At 49.9% G+C, this 13,813-nt stretch overlaps 1 protein-coding gene across 2 annotated transcripts; it reads left to right on the top strand.

Annotated features, from left to right (window-relative positions):
- Nucleotides 1-423: 423 nt before the first annotated feature.
- TREM1 (triggering receptor expressed on myeloid cells 1) lies at nucleotides 424-7,000 on the top strand. Of its 2 annotated transcripts, XR_004131184.2 has the most exons (5): nucleotides 424-578; nucleotides 2,495-2,851; nucleotides 4,108-4,309; nucleotides 5,898-6,042; nucleotides 6,598-7,000. XR_004131184.2 is itself a non-coding variant. In XM_010977321.3 (4 exons), exons 1-4 carry the CDS (start codon nucleotides 530-532, stop codon nucleotides 6,701-6,703), a joined length of 714 nt encoding a protein of 237 aa, XP_010975623.3. In that variant the 5' UTR covers nucleotides 424-529; the 3' UTR covers nucleotides 6,704-7,000. The 2 variants fall into 2 exon arrangements, 1 of the variants encoding a protein (XP_010975623.3); XM_010977321.3 differs by lacking the exon at nucleotides 5,898-6,042.
- Nucleotides 7,001-13,813: the final 6,813 nt, after the last annotated feature.

The following is a 13,813-nucleotide window of genomic DNA, read 5'->3' as shown; positions in this document are numbered from 1 at the left end:
GGGTCTCAGGTCAGAAGAAGCCCAGGGAAGCAGGCTGGGGTGAGGAGGGACAGAGAGGTGGGGCAGAGAGACGTGCGTGTTGGGTACTTACCGTAGGGACCGCACCGAGCTCTCACAAGAACCCTAGGAGCACGGTATTTTTATCCCAACCTGCCCCTCTGGGCATCGCCTCAGGAGAGCCAGGTGGGCTTCTCCTCCCTGGATCATATTAACACCTTATTTTGTTTACACAAAAGTATCTCACTAAAATGTTGTGAGGTTGGTTGAAAAGCTAACTGTCATTGTCTCCAGAGAGCAGGAAGCTGGGGTTTGGAGCAGCTGCGTGGAGACGTGAGCCCTGTCTTGGATTCCTGTGTCGTCTCTGACGTCCGGAGCCAAGACAACCAGTGATGAAACACAGCATCAGGCTCGGCACCTCCCAGCAATGGCCCAACATCCTGTTGTGCAACTTTCTGGAGCCTCTAGGTTAGAGTGTCCCCTGTAGCGGTCCCAGGAGCCCCAGGGTGGTTGGCGTGGGTGCCCATGAAGGATGAGGAGGACCAGGCTCCGGGGGCTCCTCTGGGTGCTCTTCGTCGCAGGTAAGACGGTGAGGCCTCTGCCCAGGACCTGGAGCTGGAGGGGGGTCCCATCCCAAGGGAGGTTTCCGTTTTCTTCTGAAGCTCTGGGGGATGTGGTCACCCAAGACAGAGCCACCCAGAAGAGATGCCAGACTGGGCAGAATTAAGAGAACTCCCAGGGCTTGAGAACAGACCTAAAGAGGGGGAAGTGAGGGAAACAAGATGTCTGTGCCTTTGATGTTGTCAGGGACTTGCAAAACCTGGGGCTGGGGGGTGGGAATAAGGAGAGAGTAAATCTCAACTTGACATGACCTAAAAGGATTTTATGAGTTTGAAGGATTTTTTTCCTCTTATATTCCATCATGGTGCTTTGGACGCTGACAGTCTATTAAACCCCAAAGACATAGCTCATTCAACAAATATTTCCCAGGGGCCAACCATGGGCCAGGAAATATGCTGTTGCCGAGGACACAGAAGTGAACAGAAGAAAAGTGCCCATTTTCATGGAGGCCGTGGCCCAAGGCTCCCCTGTCTGCTGCCCTTGAGGGCCTGTCGCTTAGGCTCCGCGGAACTGCCCCGGCTCCAAGCCGTAGCTCACACCTTCCCCCAAAATGGATGCTTCTGGTGCTTTACTTGCTCCTGCTCCCAATCCTTAGGGATACATTGGGAAAATGAGCAGAGAAAGGGAAAATGTCAACAGTGAGTTAAGAGAAAGATATGCCTTGGAAAAACGTGGAAAGGCCCAGGGAGAGGGTGTTTTCTGGGAACCTACTGCTTTGAGCAAGTTCACGGACAATCGCCTGGCATAGCCCACACACCAATGTCACTTTGGGTTTTCTTGGACTTGGGGTGATGATCCAGATGGGCACATGGGAGTTTGGTTCTCATGGACCCATGCACTTCCTTGTGTCCTATTCATGTTTTTCCAAAGGAGAACTGGGAGAAGGTGGAAGGTTGAAGACTGAGAGAAAACCAGTGGTTTGGGGTTGTTTTTCACTATGTCTTCTGGACGTAAACGAGAGGGTAACCTGAAAGCTCCTTCTAGCTCCTGTGTCGCAGGGAACAGATCGTTAGGCACTTCGTCACACTTGGGCTGTCCCACCAGACAGCTGCCTTGGACAAGCTAGCTCAGAGGCTCAGCGCTGACTCTAGGGTCAGACTACCCAGGTTTGAGTCTTGACTCCACCACTTTCTACTGTGGGACCTTGGGCAGATCACTGGATAACCTCTGGGTTATTAAATAACCTTTCTGTGCCCCAATTTCGTTATCTCTACACTAGGAATAATAGCAGTATCAACCTTCTAAGTTATAATGATTAAATGAGATAGGATTTTTAAACACTTAGCAATAAAAGGTATTTGTTGCTCTTTTTTTTATTAGCATATGATAAGGAATCCCTTTCTTGCAATGGTGCAAAATATGATGCATAGAAAGCACTTCTGCCTTCACCTCTTACCGTCTCCTTTCATAAGAAACAGGCAGGTTTGTAAGCAATCGCAGTCTCCTTCAACTCCTACTGTCTTATGCATCCGGGCAGCTGTAACAAAACTCCACAGACTGGGTGTCTTATGAATGACAGAAATTTACTTCTTCCAGTTTTGGAGGCTGCATGTTCAAGGTCAGGGTACCCTTCTCTCAAAAACAATCATTTATAAAAGTTGATATGCACAAACCATATGCTGTCTAGCTGTTGTGGTTAAAAAAAATAATAACCCCAAACCAAAAAACAAACAAACAAAAAACTACCCACAGTGCAAGGATCTGGGGTCCAGTGCTGGCTTGCAGGGAAAGTTGCATCTTCTCTGGAGACCTTGAGGATCTTGTCTGAAAAATGGGTGATTGAACAAGAAGAAGAGGTAGCTCTCTCTTCTCTCTTTTTTCCAAAGAGAGGAAAGCTATTCCTCACAGAGCAATAACTCTGATTCTCTGCATACAGAAATCCAAGCTGCAACTGTACCAGACGAGGAAGAGTTTATCCTGGCAGAGGGCCAGACCCTGGAAGTGAGCTGTCCTGTCACCTTGCACACATATTCCAACAGCCGGAAGGCCTGGCAAAGGGTGAAAGATAAAGGGGAGGTCCAGACGCTGGCACTCACACAGAGGGTCTCGGGGGAATTCAGTGAAGTCCAGAATGGGCGTTACTTCCTAAAAGACATCCCCTCTGAGGGCATACTGCATGTCCGAATGACCGACCTTCGAGTGGAGGACTCAGGACTGTATCGATGTGTGATCTACCTAAATTCCGAGAACTCCATCACGTTGTTCCACCCTATCCGCCTGGTGGTGACCAAGAGTGAGTGACCTGGGGGCTCGGGGGTAGAGGGTAGGGAGAACCAGGCCAGGGAGGGGTGGAGCAGTGGTGGTGACACCGACAGGGCTGTGGCTCAGGACTTCTAGAAGCCTGTGCTCTTCCAGAAGCTCCTTGTCCCTCATTGGAGGTCCTTGAGAGTCATTTGGTCCAACAGTAAGAAGTGGCTTCTTTGTATGGGATTCCTCTTGGGGAGCAGAGCCTACTGTGTTGTGCTGTCGTAGGAAGTGGGGTACAGTGAAAGGTGAGAGGTAGACTTGGGACAATTTAGTGTCCCAAGTCATTTCCTTGGGAAGCCTCTGGGATTCACTCTCCCTGCCCCCAAGGAGGCATTTGCTGGCCTCCTGTGTGCATCCAAAGCAGTGCCCCTCAGACCCCACTGTGGGCAAGAACCACCTGGGATCTTACTTCAAATGCAGACTCCGATGGAGCAGGTCTAGCGTGGGACCTAGATTCTGCGTTTCTGATCTGTTCACAGGTGATGCAGATGCCGTGGGTCCATGGCTCCGTTTTGGGTAGCAGAGCTCCAGAGCTCACTTTGTATCCCTTTCATGGACAACACTAACTCCCTGGGTTAAGTAGTGGCCAGTTTTCTTATCTGTCTCCCCTGCTCGTCCCTGAGAATCTTGAGGGAAAGGCCTGTGCCTTGCTCGGCTCTGTATCCCTAGCAATTAATGAGGTGCCTGGCACATAGTAGGGCCTCCCTAGATATTGACTGGATGAATTAAGGAAGGCAGAGTGGAGGCAGGCAGGTTAAGGTTCCTAGCACCTGTGGAATTCAATGCCTAAGGAAGACAAGATACATATGCAATATATTAATAAAAGGTAACCTGTAAAGCAATATGCCACAGGTACCGGTGAGTGCAAGGCAGAGAGAAAGCAGTAAGGTACGGTAATCAGGGAATTATTCTGGAAGGAGGAGGGGCATGTGGGTTAGAGTAGGTAAAAAATAGCAGGCAAGTGCATTTCCAGCGACACAAAAAGCCTAGAAATTCCTGTCTGCTTCCCTCTTTCCCTCCCTCTCTCCCTCCTTCCCACCCTTCTTCCTTTCTTCCCTCTCTCCCTTCCTTGTTTCCTTTTTCCTGTCTTTGACCCAGGTGGACACCACATTATTTCTTTCAAATTGGCAAAAGAAAACCTTGCTTCATGAATGGCCATGTTCATTTCCCTCCTCAGTCCCATTCACCCTACCGCTCAACCATCCATCCTTCTGTCCCTTCATCCAATGTGCCTTCTTACAGATCCCTCTGGCACTCCTGCCTCAGATGACAGAACTACCCAGATCGTGACTCCGACTCCCACCCGTCCTCCTTTCATCACCGAGGCCTGGAGTAAGCTCCCCACCAGCCCCACGGCCGTGACCCGTCTCCCCTCGTTGTCAACTGCCAGCCTCTCCTCTCCTGGCCTCGGAGTCACCCTCACAAATGTGACAGATGTCCCCAGGTATGGGCCCCTGGTTTGGACACCCAAAAGGATAAAGAATATGGGGAGTGAGGGAGGGGGAGGGCAGGGGTGGACTGGAGTCACCTCCATCTGGTGGACCTTCCCAGGGGAGGAAGGAGGTAGTGCTGGAGTGAGGAGGACACTCTTGGAGGCCCTGATGAGGCTATGACTCTCCCCAGTTCCCCTCTGTGTTTGCTCTTGCCGGCCGGTGGAGGCAGGAGAGGAAGATGGCATCTTGGTTGAATTCCAAGGGCCCTCGGACGACCCCTAACGGTTTTCTGGAAAAAGGGATCCTGGATTTTAATGCCAGCCAGACTGAAAGTGGAATTTGGCGAGTTAGAAACCCTTTCAGGCTGCAGTTTCCTTGTCTGTGCAGTAGGAGGGGCTAGAAAAACCAGAGCTGGGAGCGATAATCTAGCCCAGCAGCTCTCAGCAGCTGCAGCACGTTAGGGTTACCTGGTGTGTTAGCTTCTGCTTCGTTTGGTTTATTCTTAATACTGATACGTGTGCCCTACTACCGGCCAACAGAATGAGAGTTTCGGGAGGCGGGGCCAGTCTCAGTATGTTTTATTACTTTATAAGATCTTCGGATTTCTTAATGTGCAAGCAAAGCTAAGAACCACTAACTCCGCATGCATACTCCTCTATATAGCTCATTATTAAATGTTGATTTATCTTAGAATGTGTTTATCATTAAATATTGAATTAACAGAAAAAGAAATATTCTTCCATATCCTTGCAAATCTAACAAGTCTTTTTCTTCTGTCCTCTCTTTTAGTCTTTCTGTATGTTTATACATATTTTAACATGGCAGTAATTCTAAGTGTACACATTTGCACTATTTTTCTATGCTAAAATTATTCTTCAGTGTTACCGCCTAGTCTTTGTAATTCTGACTTCAACAAATGCATACTTTTCTATCACTAGAAAGCCATAGCTCGCATAATCATTTGTCTGTTTTTAGACATTGAGATTATGTTCATTTTTGGACAGTACTGATAACTCTGAGATGGACATATTTTTTCAGATGTCTTTTTTTTCTTTTAAATGGTTCATTTTGATGGGGGGTAGGTAGCTAACATTTGTTTGTTTGTTGAATGGAGGTACTGGGGATTGAACCCAGGATCTTGTGCGTGCTAAGCACACGCTCTACCACTGAGCTACACCCTCTCCACCAAACAGTTTATTCAAAAGAAATTCCCTGAAGAGAATTTGAACACTTACATTGCTCTGTGTACATACTGCCACATGGTCTCTCAAAGATGGGAAACCGTTTGCAGTGGGATTTGTAATACTTAAGGAGGGGACAGTGTCACTGTCGGCCTGCCTACCAGGATTTACTACTTTAAAAATATTCCTGCTAAAACAGATGTGAGCTGGGAACTGCTTTACTCTCTCTATTACAGTGGACTCTGAGCTCTGTAAGGGTAGAGGCAGTGCCCTTGCCCCCTTATGCTGTGCCTAAGTGCCTGGCACACAGTAGGTGCTCCTTAAATCTTTATGGACTAGCTAAATAAAACAAACAATCTGGTGAAAGTCAGCTTGTTTCTTTTTCCCACTACTTTTATTTTTCTGCATGTAAACCAAGAGTCCATCATCTTTGCCCACATTCCTACTAAAGGCTGCACTCCCTTCACCTGGCCGCTTCATCTGTTAACTAACATGAACTAGTCTATGAGTCAGAGTCCCATCGGGAAAGCAAAGCAGAAGCCACTGAGCTGTCTGGAAAAGAGGTAATTGAGTGGAGGGAGCAGTTCATCTGGGTGACAGAAGAGCTGAGATGCCAATTTGGGGATGGAGGGTGAGGCATCTCCAAGGAAGCCACTGTCACCCTGTCTTAGTGTGGCGTCTTCTGACACAGGCTGTGGGGAAAATCTTGTGCAGATGTTTTAGGAAGTGATTGAAGGCAAAACCATTCGGGAAGTGGGACCGGGGAGGGAAGGAAACCCAACAAAGGATGTGGTAACCAAAGCGAGTCCCCCAGGGAGCAGTCTGACTCAGTCCTGTGGGGGGTTCTGGGAACCACAGGCGTCTTCTGTATCAGGGGCTGGGGAGCTGGAGAACTTCTTTCTCCCCGATGCCTCTTCTAGACCTGCACCCCATGCTCTTTATGGAGAAGATTTCTAATCAGTATTTTTAGGCGATGGGACAAACTAAGTGCACAGGGCCAGTTAGTACAGGGAAATGAAGGACGAGAGCAGAGGAGCTAAGGGGCGTGAAGGACTTTTGCAAACAGGTGTGCGGAGCACCCAAGCTGGCAGCGGCACTGAGTCTCCTCTCTCTCCCAGGGTCTCCAGGATCAGCATTGTCATTCCCGTGGTGTGTGGACTCCTGAGTAAGAGCCTGGTCTTCATTGTTCTGTTTGCTGTCACGCAGAGGTCATTTGCACCCTAGGCCCAGGACTCCACGAGAATGACCTGGGACCTGATCCACATCCATCTGGCAGTTGTGCCCGAAGAGGAGTATGTGTGTGGGGTGGGGGGGCGGTGCACCATGTCATGCGTTGAATCTGTAACACAGGTGATTTCTAAGGCTTGGGATCCTACCTTCTTGGCACTGCTAACTCCCCTCATATCACCGATAACCTTGAGTGTGTGCTTGGCCCCCTCAGAGGAGAAAAGACAGCCACAAACATGTCCATTCCTCCAGCGGCTCAGGGTTTGCATTCAATAAAGACACTTCAGGATGCTATGCACTGTCGCTGTCTTGTGCGGGGTCGTGAGGCACAGAGGGCGCAGCTGCTAACTCTGCCCGGGTCCTCGCTCTGGACCACAACATTTTGGCCCGAGTTCCCACCACAGAAGCATCCTGTTCTCCTGGCTGCCAGGACCGTCCTCTTCTCTAGAATCAGACGTTCAGGTTTCTCCCCTTCGTTTATGGCCCTTTCCGACACTCCCAGAACAGAGTGTTGAAAATCATGGAACCAGGAGAAGATAAGATGCTACGGTGAGAATCCATATTTGGGAAAGAGGAACTGAGATAACCAGAACGTTGTGTCTTGGGAAAATACTGGGAGGATGAGCTAGGATCCAAGGCATAGGACTGACAGAGAGCATCATTTATCTACCGTGTGCATTTATCGTGTGCATCACCGGGGTGCGTCTTGTCACTGGGTCCTTAGGACAACCCCATGAAGGCAGAGAAGTGTGCAACTGGGAGTAAGTCACCTCTACTGGCAGGAAGAAACACTGGAGCTCCTTTACTGAAGACCAAGTCCCTCAAAGCCCTACAGAACAGATAGCAAGGAGTTCGCCTCTACGCAAATGCCTCTTTGCTGTATCACACGAGGGGCAGGGACGGTGCGTGCCCAGGTCTCACCAGTCAGGCTCCTGGAGGCTGTCCCCTATGTGCACTGCTAGTTCTGTGCGCTGCCTTCCTCCTCCTCTCTCTCTGCCCCTACGACTCCCCTTTCGCTCCCAAGCTCACCCATGAAATGTGTCCAAGGCCCACCGACAGATTTAAATCAGTGGTTTCTGAGTTTCTACCTCTTTTGGCTCTAAAGGGGAAGGGGTCCCATTAGTGGGAAGAGATGATGGCCAAGGCCAATTTCATCCTAAATTCTCCAAGAGCAAACACACTCTACCACCCACAATCCATTTTGTGATAGGAAAACATGTTTCTACAATCGGCATGCCCTTCTTCAACTCCTGTGGAACAAGTGCCCTGAGTGCTGAGGTACAGCCCTCCCCTCCCTGAGTCCACTGCCATCATCCAAGGACTTCCCTGTCAACCCGAGGACCTCTCGGGCTCAGCCCTCCGGGAGGTTGGCGCTGACCCCAGAGACATTGTGTCTGATCGCCCAGCTGAGTCCATTAGAAGGTGGTCAAGGGAATTCATGTCATCCCGGCACCCTGGGGAGAGACTTCTGAGAAGCACTGATCCGGAAGCTGTTCATCTCAGTGCATCTTCTTCCTGCCCAGGAGAACCCAGCCGCGTGGAGGCAGTAAGTGCACTGCGCGCAGGGTTTGCTTTCTGAGGTTGCTCGTTGGGGACCTGCACTTTAGCACTTCCAAAGCTGCCCTTGTTTGTGAAGTTGACCCAAAAGGCCAGGGCAAGGGAGGGACCGCAGTTGAATGGGCAGTGTTTCCCAAACTGTAGCCCTCAGACCAGCCGCATCAGATTCTCTGGGGCGTTTGTTTAAAATGCAGATGCCTGGGGCCCCTCCAGATCTACTTAATCATAGCCTGCAGCTGTCTCTTGGTGGTTCTCAAGCTTGTTTGGGAGACAAGATTCCAAGAGGCCATTATGCTCCTTTCCAAACACCATGACACATTGCTATATTTATCCTGAGTTAACCAACTGCGTGATTTGGCGGGCTTGTGTGCTAAATTTAATTACAGATGAAGTAACACAAGTCCAATATATTAAGCTTGCCTGAGGACTTAGATAAAGTAAAGTGGAAGACAGACGGTTGTGCTGGATGCTCTCCCGTTTGCACCTGCAGGCCCACTCTCCATCCTTCTCCTCCCTGATCTGTAGCTGGGAACCTGACCAACGTGGGCTAAGTCAACAGGCTTCCTTGCCCACCAGCTTCTGGGGCTTAGCCAGTGGGCAGCATGAAAGAAGAGCGGGGATGGGAAGAGAATGAGATCAGAGATTTTATCCTCCGGGCTCCCTCACTGGGGCAGCATGAGGGGCTGCATTCCTCTACTCAAGGCCCCTCCAAGCCCCTCACCAAAGCGCTGCTATCTCCAAGTTCAGGCAGCCGCTCCAGTCCCTTGCTCCATGACGCCTACAGGCGGTAATGCCTCACCGCTGTCTCCAGGGGCCTGCAGCATGCCTTCCTGGTTCCCCCAGTTCCACTTGTGCTTTCATTAAACGCTTCTCAGTTACCTGTTCCAGTGAGCCGTCTGTTTCTTGCTGGGACCTTTCCCTATACAACAGTGTCATGTGGTTAGTTACACAGGACTTGGAATTAAACAGCGCCCAGGTTTGAATCCCAGCTCTGCAACATCCTTGAAATACGTCTGATCTTGAGTAAGTTCAGTTAATCCCGCTAGACCTCAGCCGAGAGAGATTCCTCACTGCCTTAAAGGGCAGAATAGTCAGCACCAGTCATGATTCTTGATGCTACCAACTGAATCCAGTTCTGGCATCTTAACTGCAGAGGAATTTAGAAGACTATCAGTAGCTCACAGAGCTGATGGCAGTGCTGAAGGACCAGGTTTAGAAAACAGCAGACACCAAGTTATAGCTTGAGACGTCCAGTGATGGTGCCGCAGTCACTGCCCCTGCCCACTGGAAGCCACCAAGTACTTTGTCACCATACTATTCCTGGACTCTCAGGACTTAAACTGCCTCTGGGGAAGTCATCATTAACTGGCCCTTCATCTTGTACCACACCCTTAGGATCCAGAATCAGAGGCAGAATCATGCATTTGGCCAAGCTTAGGTCAAGTCACTGGCCCATACCATAGATGCCTGGGAGAAGGGGCTGAAGAAATTCTGCCTCCGTGCTCAATAGAAGGGGAAGTAGAGCTCTGTGTCCTCAGGACACCCGCACATTGGGGCACATGCCCAGATGGAAAAGGTATTGGGTACCAGAGAGCCAAAGGATGATGAATATCCATTACCCAATCCCCAAACTGATAGAATTAAATGAGATAACCCAAGTAAAGCATCTGGCGCACAGTAGGACCTCAATCCGTGGCAGTCACTCCTGGTACTGTTCTAACCGTGGTCTCCAGGCTCAGGCCCGGACTGGGAGCTCGGGGAAGCACAGCCCTCACGCACAGGCGGCACCCCTGAGGAACGCTTCAGGCCCACCTGATTCACACAGAGCTTTCACAGGTGTTGTCTGTTTGGCCCATTTGCCTCAGAATCACCTAGGCTGCTTGTTAAAGTGCAGAATCTTTGGGGGTGGAGCCCAGGCACGTGTACGCTTGCCAGGCTTCCTGAGTGATTCAGCCACACGCCCATCCTCGAGAACTGTGGTGTGGAGGAAGATGAGAGATGGCGGGCCATCAGGAAGGTTTACCCTGGGCCTCGAAGGGCACGTCAGATCTGCGGGGCACAGTGTCAGGCAGGCAGGGAGAACGGCAGGAGGGGTTGTGGGAGGTAGTGGTCAGTGGCCAGTGACGAGAATGTCTTGGTGACCCAAGGAACTGAGTGGAGCAGGGGTGGGACATCGGGTGGCTGGGTCAAGGCTCACTCCGGTGGAGAATGGGGAGCTTCCGAGCGTTGCCCAATGGGGCTGTGACTTAACAAAATCAGGAAGGAAGATGTCACAAGGGCAGTGATCTCCCTTTTCTCTTCCTTCTTTTTCTGCATTTTCCTGAGCTGCTCCCTCTCACTACATTTCCCTCAGGGTTTCTCAATTGCCAAGTGACAACCACGCCTCTCAGGGAAGACGGAAAACATCCAAGTGGGGCAACATCCTCTAGCCAGTGGAAGAAGTGCTGGAGTGGCTGGCACGTTTGGGTCCAGGGAACGGGATAGAGCGGAGGAGAGGGGCTCTGGGGGTGGTCATGGTGTATTGTGTGTGTGTGTGTGTGTGTGTGTGTGTGTGTGTGTGAGTGGGCAATATACACACATGGAACTGGGGCTGACGTGGACAGATCATTTTCAGTTCCTGACCTTTCATTTCCCACTCCTCAGGTGAGGCAGCCTCCCGAGGGGTCCCCAGGACAGGACACACCCAGGCAAGTAGCAGACTCGCCCTTCTGACCGGGTCTAGCATCTGCCTGGTTCACTCGCTGAGTATGAATTAAATAAAATCTTTAAGATCACTCCTCCCAGCAGAATTTGAGGATTCGTTCTTTCCCACATTCTCATCGAAACTGAGTCTTATCCAACTTTTCCATTCCTGCCAATCTGATGAGTACAAAGAGACATCTCAACGTTTTAAAATCAGTATTTCTCTGGTACCTAATGAGGCCAAACCTCTATTCATGGGCTTACTAGGTATCTGGATCTTTACTGCACTGTATCGCCTACTTCTGTCCATTTTCCTGCTGGCTTTCCTTTCTCCTGCTGGCTGACTTTTAATAACCCCTTGGTTCGCTTAGATGTTAATCTATGGTCAGTTTTAGACATTTCTCTCAGTCTCTCATCTGTTACTTGTCAAGCGCACACAAGACAAAGGCAAGGCCAAGGCCTGACTGATTCTCCCAAGAAAGATACAATCAGCCGCTTTCAGATTTAGACAGTTTGTTACTTACATAGGCAGCGATGGGCAGATCAACCAAAGGTGCTGGCTTCCGTGGTCCTCGTCCCACACGCCGGAACAGCAGCGGCCAGACAACTGCGCCGGGAGTTGTGCAACACCCCCGGCTGAGGACCCGGTCCCGACCGCTGCTCAGTGGTCGTAGAGGCTGCAGCTCCGTCCTGAGATCTGGCCCAACACGGGAGGGGGTGAGAAACCATCTCCCAGGGAAGATGGGGAGGTGAGTGGGAGGTGCTCGCACAGGCCTCTCAGTCTCTGTCATTCCAGGAAAATCAAAGGGCTTTCTTGCCATGACTCAGATTAGCTGTAGTTCAAGCCTTCACCTGTGTGGCTTCTGTGCACGCAAGATGGCCAGGTGGTCCTTGTGGCACTTTTGTCCCCAGTATCCTTTGTTTGAAAAATAAATTTATGTCATGAACTGAAACCATCTCTAACCACCATCCGTCTTGACCCTGAGAACTGAAACCACACGTCACTGTCTGTATTAACATGGCGTTGCTAGTGCCCCGTCCTTGTTGGTGTCACTTTACTTTTCCTGGAGTTTTCTTGCCCCGGCAAGTGGTTAGATGGTTCACTATAAAAACTTCCTGGAAGACTCACTACCTCTTCAAAGGAAAGCATCAAGGGATAGTTTGCACCCTAAGATTCTTCGAATCCCTTCCTCAGAATCCTGCTGTTTCTACCAATCCTGGACTATTGTGTTGTGACCCTTCTTCAGTCTTACTCCAGCCCCTTCTTTGAAAGACTTGCCTTGAACCAAACCTCACAGTACGTTGTGACCTTGCCTCCCTCTAAGGCACACAGCTCTGCCGGAGGCATCCTCCCTGACCACCACGAGCAATAAACTCAGGTTGTGTGGGCGATGCTCGGGAAGCCAGTGTTCAGCAATGTCATTAAGTCCATCCATTTCCCCTTCATGACTTAAGGTTTTGGGATGTTTTTCCCAATCTGAAGCACAATAGTATTCTAAATATTGTCTTTCAGACAATGTATGGAGATATTCTCACACATTATCTTCTATTAGCTTGACAGTTTTAAAAAATATTTTATTTATCTGTTTTGGGGTTTTTTTTTTGGAGGGGGAGGTAATGAGGTATATTTATTTATTTTAATGGAAGTCCTGGGGACTGAACCCAGGAACTATACCTTCCTACCTAGCTTTACAGTGTTGACACACACAGGGCACAACCAAGAAATCCAGCCCTTAGGAGGAGGCAGGGTCTTGTTAAAATCCACCTCCATCTAGACCTGTGCTAGTTCTCTAGCCTTTAAACACACGTGCCTATCTGCACATGAAGTTAATTAAAAGCAGATGAAAAATAAGAATCTGTTTCCTCAGTTGCACTTGCCACAGAGCTGAACAGCCCCACGTGGCGAGTGGCTATTGTGTTGGACAGAAAGATACAGAACATCTCCATCATCATAGGAAATTCTGTGGGACAGCACTGCTTTCTATATTTCTGTTTCAACATAACTATCCGGCTAACAGAGCTTTCAGTTCCTTGTTATAAATTTAGCTTCTTATTAATACAGATTAAAACTTTTTATAGCACATGGCACTTTCACACCTGAGCAGTTCGATTTATAGTTTCCATTTAACAAAAGCAGATTTTCCTCTTAAAGAGAGAATCATACATCTGATTTTTTATTTTCCTTTCTCAAAGAAAGTGTTTATATTATGTTGCTGCTTCAGTCCTTTTGGCCTATTCCTCCCAAGTCTCCTCCAAAGTCCCCCTGTCCCTGCATGTCTACTTGGATGGATGACAGGGACACACTGCCAGAGGCCAGGGTGCACTGCAGGCTGCTCAGTGCTGGGCAAAGCGCTGGGTGTGTGTTGGAGAACAGGGTTCAAATGCCCAGCTCGGCTGTGACATCTGTCTGTGATGTCTGGAAACATGGGCAAGTCACTGGCCTGCTTGGCATCTCAGCCTCCACGAGGAAAAAGGCAGGAGGCTGGAGACATGCTGTGTGGTCCCCTCCCCATCTGATCAAGCGTGTTCGTGACGCTGATGCAAGGTTGAGCAAAGCAGGGCTCACACAGTTCAGTGAGAGAGGCTGGCTTGGCCCTGAGGGGTCTCACAGGCTGTCTGGAGAGGATGGAAGAATGTCCACAACAGGATAGTGACAGAACACAGCCCAGGAGCAGGGCCCAGGATGCTCCAGGGGGCTCATGAAGGCTGCAGGCTGGAGTCCTCTGCACCAGCTTCTTGCGAGAGGGCCCCCTTGTGATCCCACACAAGTGAGGCTAGTTGGGGAGCAGCCCTGGGAGGCATTTTCATTCCAGGGGCTGGGGAAGGGGACAAGCCCCAGCACAGTCACACTGGGGGATAGAGACAGGG

This window comes from Camelus dromedarius, chromosome 19 (genome assembly GCF_036321535.1).
Source record: "Camelus dromedarius isolate mCamDro1 chromosome 19, mCamDro1.pat, whole genome shotgun sequence".
In the NCBI taxonomy this organism is placed as follows: Eukaryota; Metazoa; Chordata; class Mammalia; order Artiodactyla; family Camelidae; genus Camelus; species Camelus dromedarius.
This window is presented reverse-complemented; position numbering and strand designations above follow the sequence as displayed.